At 47.7% G+C, this 11,913-nt stretch overlaps 1 protein-coding gene across 1 annotated transcript in view; it reads right to left on the bottom strand.

The window, feature by feature from the left end:
- Positions 1–1,073: 1,073 nt before the first annotated feature.
- Positions 1,074–11,913, bottom strand: part of LOC114416092 — a gene marked incomplete at its 5' end in the record, with an annotated part of 20,398 nt that continues 9,558 nt past the window's right edge. Inside the window, 3 exons of the mRNA XM_028380971.1 lie at positions 1,074–4,466; positions 5,153–5,872; positions 7,171–7,761. Coding sequence (XP_028236772.1) covers positions 1,074–4,466; positions 5,153–5,872; positions 7,171–7,761 — 4,704 coding nt within the window. The remainder of the gene's footprint in view (positions 4,467–5,152; positions 5,873–7,170; positions 7,762–11,913) is intronic.

Here is an 11,913-nt window from a genome sequence, read left to right as displayed (position 1 = left end):
TAATTCAACCTAATCAAGCAAGAAAACAAACCAAAATTGCCCCATATATTTGAGCACACCCCCACAATTTAGAGCACCAAAAGGAGATCAAAATACACCAATGAAAAGCTAGAAAGCTTAGGGATGGAACACTTACTTGTTGGTGATGATCGAAAGCGCAAAACGGAATCAAAAAAAGCGAAAAAGGGTGACCTTAAGGCTGCAAATTCGTCAATCCCGTGGGTATGGCTTTTGAAAGGGGGGAAAAGAAGTTTTTGAATGTAAAAACGCCCCCCTTTCGTCATTTTTATAATTTGGTGCAGGGGTGGCTCGCCCAGGCGAGCTAACCTGCACTTTTTTTTTTTTTTTTTTTTTTTTGTTTTTTTGAGGGGAACATTAACCATGTCCCCTCCCTTCTCATGGATTAGCATTTTGCCTAACTTGAACCTACTTAGGTTAGAATTAGGCGTTGATTACTTATTTTATTATTACTCTTTTCCTTTTTTTTAAAACAAACAAATAGTAAAAGAAAGCTGCAAAATACAAAGGATACGGGGCTGCCTTGCAGCGACATTCCCTGCTTGTTTTGCGCAGAGAAAAGTAACGATCGGTCGGTCGCGACCCCATCCCCACTTGCGTTCATCCTTAAGTACCTGCAAGTAATAAATAACCAGGTATGGCCAATCTTGGCCGCATCATTACCCTACCTTGACTGGTTTCTGCCGTTCATGTTTTGTCTTCACTCCAAAAGGTAGCCCAAGGTGATCCTGCCCCTGTTTTACCACAACAATATACATGCGTATGCGTATGCGTATGCATGAATGTCTTCAAACGCAGAAAATTTAGGGAAAGTTGGTTCAGGTTCAATTCTAATTAAGCGCTTGGGGGATCCCATGAACTGAGCGGAAGGGCTCAGGCGATCACAAATTAACGCCAGGCGTGAAACTAACGTGAGGACTAAAAGCCTCAAATCCATGTTCATTTCTTTGAAAGATCGTAACAAGGGATACAACGAACCGGAAATCCCTGGGGGGAAATCTAGAAAACGCATAAAGATAGAGAACATGCAGCGACATCCTTAATTGCCCCAGCTTCTAAGCATAATATTGTTTGACGACATCAGAGTTCACGGGTGAAGGTAGCTCTTCGCCATCCATGTTGGTAAGCACCAGGGCCCCTCCGGAGAAAGCCCTCTTCACAACAAAAGGCCCTTCGTAGTTCGGGGCCCATTTCCCTCGGTGGTCCTTGACAGCGTGGGACATTTTCTTTAGCACAAGGTCTCCCTCATGGAACTTGCGTAAGCGTACTTTCTTGTCGAACGCGCTCTTCATTCTTTGCTGGTACAAGCGCCCGTGACTCATGGCCGTTAAGCGCTTACCCTCAATGAGGTTGAGCTGATCGTAGCGTGTTTGAGCCCACTCTGATTCCTTTAATCCGGATTCTGCCAAAATCCTTAATGACGGGACTTCTACCTCAAATGGTAACACCGCCTCCATCCCATATACCAATGAGAACGGCGTTGCCCCAGTTGACGTTCGCACTGAAGTCCGGTAACCGTGTAACGCGAATGGGAGCATCTCGTGCCAATCCTTGTATGACACGGTCATCTTTTGGATAATCTTTTTGATATTCTTATTGGCTGCTTCCACGGCTCCATTCATCTTTGGCCGGTAGGGTGTGGAATTGTGATGCTGGATTTTAAACTCCTCGCACATTTCCCCCATCATCTTGTTATTCAGGTTGGTGCCGTTGTCCGTGATAATCTTCCTTGGCAAACCATATCGGCAGATGATCTCCTTCTTAATGAACCTGACCACCACATTCCTCGTGACATTGGTATATGAAGCCGCCTCGACCCACTTGGTGAAATAATCTATTGCTACGAGGATGAAGCGATGACCATTCGAGGCCTTGGGCTCAATGGCCCCGATGACATCTATTCCCCACATGGAGAAAGGCCAAGGGGCGGACATGACATTCAGAGGATGCGGTGGGGCATTGACATTATCCGCGAATGCTTGACATTTGTGGCACTTCCTCACATGGACACAACAATCACTTTCCATGGTAAGCCAGTAATAACCTGCTCTTAAGATCTTCCTGGCCATAGCATGCCCGTTGGCGTGCGTTCCAAACGAGCCCTCATGGACTTCCTCGATCATGTGATTTGCCTCCTTGGCATCCACACATCGCAGGAGTGTCATGTCGTGATTTCTCTTATACAGTGTGCCTCCGCTCATGAAGAAACTGGCTGCCAACCTCCTCAATGTCCTTTTATCATTGTCGGCAATCTCTGGCGGGTATTCTTTGCTTTCGACATATCGCTTGATGTCGCAATACCAAGGCTTTCCGTCCCGTTCCTCTTCCACTTGGCAACAATGTGCGGGTTTGCCACGACACTGAAATTCAATGTAGGGTAGGTCCCCGTGCGGTGTTAGCTGGAACATAGATGCCAACGTAGCAAGTGCATCCGCCATTTGATTTTCCTCGCGGGGAACATGATGGAAGGAGATCTCATCGAAAGTCTTAGCCAATTCCTTGATGTAGGCTTTGTAGGGTATCAGCTTGGGATCTCTAGTTTCCCATTCCCCTCTCAGCTGATGGATTACCAACGCTGAGTCGCCGTACACCTTGAGTAGTTTGACATCGGAGTCAATTGCTGCCTGGACGGCTAGGGCACATGCTTCATATTCGGCCATGTTGTTGGTGCAGTCGAATCCTAGCCTGGCTGTGAAAGGTACACATTGATTGTCCGGAGAGATCAGCACTGCCCCAACGCCATGACCTAGAATGTTTGACGCTCCGTCAAACCATACAGTCCATTTGTCCCGATCTTCGTCCAACTTTTCCTCGAACAAGGCCATGATGTCCTCATCCGGAAATTCCGGATGCATGGGCTGGTAGTCGTTAAGAGGCTGTTGAGCCAAATAATCTGCCAAAGCGCTTCCTTTTATCGCCTTTTGGGTGACGTAGACTATATCAAACTCAGATAGCAAGACTTGCCACCGGGCGATTCGTCCTGTGAGAGCTGGCTTTTCAAAGATGTACTTAACCGGGTCCATTTTGGATATCAACCAGGTAGTATGACTCAGCATGTACTGCCTTAGGCGATGGGATGCCCATACTAAAGCACAACACGTCCTTTCGAGCAAGGAGTAATTCATCTCACAGGTCGTGAACTTCTTACTTAGGTAGTAAACAGCGCGCTCTTTCTTCCCGGATTCGTCATGTTGCCCCAGCATACACCCCATCGACTCGTCCAAGATTGTCATGTACAAAATGAGAGGCCTTCCAGGTACTGGTGGCATAAGCACGGGAGGATTCATTAGGCACTTTTTGATCCTTCCAAAAGCCTCTTGGCAATCCTCATTCCACCGATCAGTTTGGTTTTTGCGCAAGAGTTTAAACAACGGCTCACAAATGGCGGTGAGCTGCGATATGAATCTGGCAATATAATTCAAGCGCCCCAGTAAACCTCGGACTTGCCTCTCTGTACGGGGTTCTGGCATCTCAAGGATAGCCTTCACTTTTTCGGGGTCTACCTCTATCCCTTTCTGGCTTACAACGAAACCAAGCAATTTCCCTGATTTGACCCCAAAGGTACACTTAGCGGGGTTCAACCTCAATTGATATTTCTTAAGCCTTTCGAACAACTTCCGCAGGTTGACAAGGTGTTCTTCCTCAGATTTAGATTTAGCAATTATGTCGTCCACGTAGACCTCGATCTCTTGATGCATCATATCATGGAACAAAGCTACCATGGCCCGTTGATAAGTTGCCCCGACATTCTTGAGTCCAAAGGACATCACCTTGTAACAGAACGTTCCCCACAGGGTGACGAAAGTAGTCTTTTCCATATCCTCGGGCGCCATCTTTATCTGATTGTAACCAGAGAAACCGTCCATGAAGGAAAATAAAGCGAAATTGGCCGTGTTATCTACGAGGATATCGATGTGTGGTAAAGGAAAATTGTCCTTGGGACTGGCCCGATTCAGGTCCCGGTAATCTACACACATTCGTACTTTCCCATCTTTTTTAGGAACTGGTACGATGTTGGCAACCCATTCTGGATACCGAGCGACGGCCAGAAATCCAGCGTCAAATTGCTTCTTCACTTCTTCTTTTATCTTCAAGGATGTTTCGGGCTTCATCCTCCTCAATTTCTGTTTTACTGGGGAACACCCGGGATTTAGAGGTAATCGGTGCTGCACAATGTCAGAACTCAAACCGGGCATATCTTGGTATGACCAAGCAAAGATGTCTTGGTAGTCTTTTAGCAGGATTATTAATTCTTCACGGATAGGTGCGGTAATGCCTGTACCTATCTTTACTTCCCTCTTTCCACTGCCAATTCCTAAGTCTACTAGCTCTGTTTCTTCTTGATGAGGCCCCATTTCTTGGTCCTCATGGGCGACCATTCTTTCTAGTTCCGAAGGAAGTCCCACATCCTCATCTCCTTCATCTTCCGTTTGATTCATTTCTTGCTCGAAGTTGATAGACGGGTCCCAGGTATTAGTACCTTCGGGGGACTCGTCATCGAATCTGCCGTTTTAGAAAAAGAAGTAAACATGCAAATGAATGAGAATGGGTAGAGACCAGGAACAGATGAAGAAAGATCCTTGTATTATAAATTCAAAAACAAAAGACACAAAGCCTTAACAAAATGAAAACTCTAAATCCTAGGCCCAACTATAGAGCTTTTTAAAACCGTAAAGGTTTACATTATGCTTGTTGCGTAAATGCCGGGGCGTTCCTCCACTCGCCAATTTCCCAGCTGGAAATCAGGAGAGCATGGTCGTACCAAATCCAAAGTACTTGGAACATCATCTTCGCATATCGCGAACACTTGACCTTCGTCTCCCAGACCCGCACTTATAAAGCTTCTACTTATGTGGCAGGGCGGGCTTCCTTCACTTTCTTGTCTCCAATGCGAGCTCTGACCACTGTTCTTCCTTCCCGCGATGCTTCTTTTCATGTCCGCCTGAGTGGGCTTATAGCCTAAACCATACTTCCCACGATTTCCTTGGGTTTTTATCAGGCTAGTTATGCCGCCATTGTCTTTGCCTAAACCCATCCCGGGTTCATAACCGTTCCCCAACATAACTCGGGCCATCATTACCGCCGCATCGGACAGACAAGGTTGCCCAAAGAGGGAGTCCACGGAGGAAATGCTGACCACCTCAAAAGACTGGAAAGCGGTTTCTAACGATTCTTCTGCGGCTTCCACGTAAGGCATGGAGGATGGGCAGCTTACCAAGATATCTTCCTCGCCTGACACGATGACCAAGTGCCCCTCCACTACGAATTTCAGCTTTTGGTGGAGTGTAGAAGGCACAACTCCCACTGAGTGGATCCACGGGCGCCCCAACAGGCAGCTGTAGGGGGGGTTAATATCCATTATTTGGAAGGTGACTTGACAGGTGTGAGGGCCTATTTGTACTGGGAGATCGATCTCTCCCCTAACCTCTCGGCGAGTGCCGTCGAAGGCCCGAACCACCATTGAACTTGGTTTTAAGTGGGAAGCATTGAATGGTAACTTGTCCAAAGTGCTCTTAGGCATCACGTTTAAACTGGAACCATTATCGATGAGTACCTTGGCTACGATATGGTCCATACACTTGACCGATACGTGTAAAGCCTTATTATGCCCTCTCCCCTCGGCGGGGATTTCTTCTTCGGCGAAGGCAAGATAGTTGTTGGCAGTGATATTGTTGACCAGCCCTCCGAAACCTTCTACCGAAATATCTTGGGCCACGTGAGCCTCGTTCAGCACTTTTACTAGCAGAGCCCGATGAGGCTCGGAGCTCATAAGTAACTCCAACAGCGAGACCCTAGCCGGGGTTTTGTTGAGCTGTTCGATAACCTTGAATTCGCTCTGCTGAATTATCCGAAGGAACTCGCTGGCTTCCTCTAGCGACACCTCCATTTTACCATCCTTTTTCTCCGGGGGCCCCTTTGCTGGAATATCTTTATTCGAAGCGTGGGGTGCTTCGCCATCTTGTTCCTCCACCACTTTTCCTTTTCCCTTGACGTCGGCGGGTTGGACCGGTAGGTCCGGAGGCGCGAACACACGACCACTACGGGTCACACCACTCAGTCCCGTGATATTTGTTATTTTGGCCGACAGCGAGCTGACGTCAGTAACTTCTTCTTCCTTCTTCCCCGGAGGTGTATATTCCACGGGACCGCGTGACTATTTTGATACGGGAAAGGAACAGGTTTGGCCATTAAGGGGTGCCCGGGCTTTTGCGAGGCTGCACTTTTAGTGAAGTATATCACCAAGGGTTTGGGCTTCGCAACACCGCTCCCCTCCGTAGATTGCATGCATATGTGCTGCTCTTCTTTTCCTTCAATGCCGACTTCCAGTCGACCTTGATCTATCATCCGCTGTAACAATTCCTCTACTTCCAAACACGTCTCCATGTCATGCATCTCGCCGGAATGTAGCAGACAGGAATCCTCCTTACACCCACTATGGGGAATCACACCTCCCTTTTGTAGGGCCTCAAAGATAAACCTCCTAGGGGTTGCCACATCCCTTAAAGGTTTAGACCTGTGCGGCCTATCGGATTCAACTGCATTAACTGCTCCCCCTCCATGATTGGCGAGCGGGTTGGTTCTCACATTGGGCCGATCCTCTTGGAAAGTCAGCCATCCAGCATCCATTAAATGTTGGACCTTGTACTTGAGGGCCAAGCATTTTTCGACGGAATGCCCCGGGACACCCCCATGGTACTTGCAAGTTGCATTAGGGTCATACCACTTCGGGAAAGGGGGTTCGAGGACCCTTCCGGGAGTTACCACGGCCAAATGATTGGCGATGAGGGATGGTAGAAGATCTTCGTACGTCATTGGGAGCGGGGTGAATTCGGGCAATGGCCTCGGAGGGAAGTTCCTTGTCGTGTTGGAATTACCGGCCGGTCGAGTCGTGTTCGGAGTTGGAACTTGGGGAGCTTCCCTCTGGGTGGGTGCCTTAGGCTGCACGGGTGTTGAACTAGAGGCGTTCCCAGCATGAGCCGAGAAGCTTGGGTGATGTTGCGCGTACTGATGGGTACCATGAGGTGTTTGCTGGGGTTTGACCCACGCGGGTGTTGAAGAGACGGCATGGGCATCTCCTTCCTTCCTTTTTGCCCCTGTTGCCCCGATTCTTTTGGCGTTCACGTTTGTGGAGGAAACGTAATCAAACTTTCCTCTCTTCAATCCAACCTCGATTCTTTCCCCGGCAAACACCAGATCCGCAAAGCTGGACGGCATGTAACCCACTAGCTTCTCATAGTAGAACACTGGCAGAGTGTCTACCATCATGGTGATCATCTCTCTCTCAACCATGGGAGGAGCTACTTGTGCCGCCAAATCCCTCCATCGCTGCGCATATTCTTTAAAGGTTTCACCCTCTTTCTTAAACATATTCTGCAGTTGAGTACGGTCAGGAGCCATATCAGAATTGTACTGATACTGCCTTAGGAAGGCGGTAATCAGATCCTTCCAAGTACGGATACGGGAAGCTTCCAAATTAGTGTACCACACTACCGCAGCTCCGGCCAAGCTATCCTGAAAGAAGTGTATCAACAGCTTTTCATCTTTAGAATGAGCGCCCATCTTACGGCAGTACATTTTGAGATGGTTTTTGGGACAAGTCGTCCCTTTATACTTGTCGAAGTCCGGCACTTTGAACTTCGGGGGAATAACAACATCGGGTACTAAGCAAAGATCCGTCATGTCTGCAAATGGATAGTCCCCAAATCCTTCCACAGCCCTCAATCTTTCCTCAAGGAGATCGAGCTTCCTCTTTTCTTCAGTTGCCGGGGGCGGCCCTTCCATGGACAAAACTATTGGCGATGCTGCGATGTTGGGTTGAGGCAACGTGCCTGGTGCCGGCCCTTCGGGATCGGGGGATAAAACTCGACATCCCTCCGAGCATAATCTTGAGGGTCTTTATGGACTTCGTCGGGCTGCTGAGGAGGCTCTTTTTCATGGACGGGAGAAGCAATGTGGCCCGCATCTTCTTGCATGATGGGTGGTGAATAGTTGGGCGGCAATCCATAAGGGTAAGCCGCTCGGTTGTATCCCAGGTGAGGACTGCCATCGTGCCCCAGTGTGTCCCTTCCCCGTCCTACTATGTTTGAGGGAGGCTGGTGCGTAGTTGCCAAGAGAGTCGGGTCTGCTTCGGCAGCCGAACTGACAGCGGCGGCGGTGGCCGCGTTCTTCTCCATGAGCTGCTTCATACCTAACATGGCCTCCATCATGGAGGCCATTTGTTCTTTCAGAGCCGACATGTCGGCTTTCATCTGTTCCTGCGTCTCCTCTTGATCACCCATCGTTCTAGATTTGGATCTGGTGCGATAGGGATCCCTTGCGGCGCGTTTAGTTATGGTGTTTTTCCCTAAAAAACCAAACGTGAGGAGTGGGTAAAGAAAGAAAAATGCATGCTAGAGATGAGATGTAGGAGTGATTTGATTTGCACAAGCTCTTTGGAGTAGAAACATGGGACCAACTCATTTTATTTCAAAAAGGAAGTCATATCTAGTCAAGGTCTGGGAGACCATACAAGTTTCCTAACGATTTCTAATTATGTGGGCCATTAAGTCTATCATATGCTGACAATAGCCGAGAAGCCCATGAATCTCTTCGGGGGCGGAGTAGGTGTCTGCCATCGCCTTGGCCTTGGCTAACAATCGGGGAAGTTCTTGACTCCCGTTCAAGGTAAGAGCAAACCGATCCATCCACATGGTTGCCTCTTGGTGTAAAGAGTCGATCACCCTTCCTCTAGCCTCTTTTTCCGCATATACTTGGGCATACTCATCCGCGATTCTATGCTCGTGGGCCGTGGCTAGACCCGACTCTTCTTGGTAATTGGCGATGATAGCTAACATGTTGGTCTCTGTCTCGCATAAACGCTGAGACAAGCTTCTTTTGGACCTTGAACAAGCAATCAACTCCTCTTTCAGAACCATGCTATGTGCTTGCGACTGGTCCCTTTCTTCCCTTCGCAACTTGAGTTCATTATTGCTACCCCATAGAGCTCCGCGAAATTTGTTCCGGCCATACTCTTCCTTGCGAGCCCTCTTGGTCTCTTGTTCAAGGGCTCTTGCGGTAATTGCATTCTCTTCCCGTAACCCGGCGCACTCCTTCCGAACGTGTGTAGCAGCCAACTTGAACTTCTCCTTGGAGGTTTTGCCTTTCCTAACTCGCTTTTGAGAGCTTGGACTTCTTCGTCCTCTTCCGGTGCTTCAAAATTCTCTTCGCTGACGACTTTTAACTTGGCGAGCCAATCTAAACCTCGTATGCGAACCTTCAGCCATTCGTGGTACCCACCAATGATGCCATTACGAATGCCTCTAAGCTCTTGATCTTTCCTTAACGGGGTTTCCCATGCCTTATGGATTCTTTGTATAGTCTTGGAATTTTGTGCGCCGAGATCCCTCACAAGGAGAGGAGACATGCTTTCTTCCGTCGGTGCTCCCCTCATGGGGTACCCTAGTTGTCTTATAGCGAGCGTGGGATTGTAATTAATACAACCCCTCGTTCCTACCAGCGGAATGTTTGGGTACCTTCCACATGAGAAAAGGACTCCTTCTTTTCCTTCCTTCCATCGGGGGAACCAACTGATTGTTCTACCTCCTATCCCGGCCAAGAGCTGGTCCCAATCCATTCTCCTCTTTTCAGTACACGAGCGATGGCTCAGGAGCGGACATGGATGTCTTGTGTCTTGTTGGAACAAGTGTGAAACCAACCAAACACAGAGGGCGGGTAAGCAACAGATGATCCGTGCGCTACTCTTCTCGCACCTTCGGTCAAATGTGTCAAATAGATCTGCCAAGACAGCTACCACCGGACTTTCCTTGCTATGGTGGTAGGCAAGGAAAGCGTCGATTGCTGCTAGGTCTATCAAACCATCCACGTTTGGAAAGAGGACGACCCCAAAAATTAGCAAAGCTAACACATCCATAAACGGGCCCCAGTCTCCTTGATTGGCCATACCCCTCGCCTTGTCTTCTAGGTACTTCTGTGGTAGGCCCGCTATGCCGTTCCGAGTCTGTTTTATGCGGTCCAAACCTCTTGCTGAATCCTTGACCACAGTTGCAATTCTGCTCAAAGAGGGGAGACACCCGGAGGAAAGATATGGTTTTCTTCCCCCGAGAGGACATCCTAGAATTTCTTCAAATTCTTCAATGGTTGGTACTAATTGGAAGTCCCCGAATGTGAAGCATCTCAAAGGCTGGTCGTAGTATTGGGTGAGTGATGCAATGGCTTCTATGGACACCTCTGCTATGGTCAACTCTAAGATCTTTCCGTAAGTCTTGCGGAAGGCTTGCATTTGGAGGGGTTCCATCAACCGCCCTAATTCCTTGATGCTGGTGGTATCTGGGCTTTTGACCTTGACTTGGTAGAACCTCTTGCCGGTTTGATTTGTTCCCATGCTTACTAAAGTGAGACAAAAACTGGTGCAAATCAAAACTCCGATATCTCATGGGTGGGATGGATGAATGCATGATGGAGTGCATATGACGCAGATGCAATCTAGGAATGCGGGGGTCCGGGGAATTTGTCCCCTTCTTAGATACGACGTCTAGGGGTAGCGAAATGCCCCAACGCACGTTTTTAAGAAGGCGACACGGACCCTCCGTTGGTTTGTTTACAGTAGGGATCAAGACAGAACCCACATGCAATGCCTATGCAAAAGACACAATGTGAGAATGTGCACAGTATGACAATATTTACCGAACATAAGCAAAAGGGTATATGATACTTATGCATGGCAGTGTGAAAAATGGCACGCAGCGTGTTTGCTTCGTGCCCCTATTTAAGGGACCTATAAGGGAGAGAACTAACTAGGCTTTTAGCAACAATCCCCAAGGTAGTTATATCTCTCTTGATGGTTTCTAGAGGTATCATCCCCTTTGAAGAACATATTGTAGCAGTAGGGACTACTAGCAACAATAGGTTTTCAAAGAGAAAAGCTCTAGATGAGGGTTCACTGCAATCAAGCAAGTCGGAGACCTAGCATGATCACAGATTCACCTCCACTCCTTATGCTCCCATGAACCCGGGTATAGGGCCCTTTTTCACTCACAGTGTGTGCAAATAGTGTTGGTGTTTGTGTGCATCAAATGAATAAATATTTACTTCATGCATACATTTAAAACGCACTAAAAGCAACAAAGAGTTTATATACACAAGAACATAATGAAAGGAAACCAACAAAGGGGTAAGTCACGGTAAAATATTGCACAAAATTAAATGGCCTAACTCTCTAAAAACAGTCCCCAGTGGAGTCGCCAACTGTCGCAACCTACCCTTCGGCGGGAGGGCGACGCGTGACTCGCGGGATGCGTGTTCCACGAAAGGAATACGCGCGGAGTCGCCACCAACGTTTATTTGAGGAAAACGTCGGAAAAACCGGAAAAGACGCGATCTACGAACTTTTAAGTTAAAAGGTTCGGGAGTTGTATTTACGCACGGGGAAGGTATTAGCACCCCACACGCCCGTCCAAGGGACGGCAGCCTTTAATCGAATGTGCAAACATGACTTTGATTTTTATGTTCCCTTTTATGTTCTTATATCCTTTATACCCTTTTTATATTTTTCTCTTTTTGTGGTCGACAAGGGTGTTTCCCTTTGCTCCTACGTATTCCTCAATTGCGATGAGGAAATCAGACCTACGTAGTTCTTTCTTATCAAGTGATTCTTTTTTACTTTAAGAGGTGATCATTTTAAGGCGTTGGACCTTAAAAATGATCCATTTTACTTAGTGAGAAATGAAATGACAACTTCAAAAGCCTATTTTTGTGGACGAGCTTGACTAGGCGAATTGATTTTAGCCTTTAGTTTCACTTTAGTTATTAATCAATTCGATTAAGAATGAGAAATCCCAAAGAGAAAACGTCCGATTGATTTTCCGCTTTATTTTACTAAAAGATGTCTTTTGATTT

The sequence above is a fragment of the Glycine soja genome, chromosome 6 (assembly GCF_004193775.1).
Source record: "Glycine soja cultivar W05 chromosome 6, ASM419377v2, whole genome shotgun sequence".
NCBI classification, from domain to species: Eukaryota; Viridiplantae; Streptophyta; class Magnoliopsida; order Fabales; family Fabaceae; genus Glycine; species Glycine soja.
Note: the sequence above shows the minus strand (reverse complement) of the source record. Positions and strands in the feature narration are given on the sequence as shown.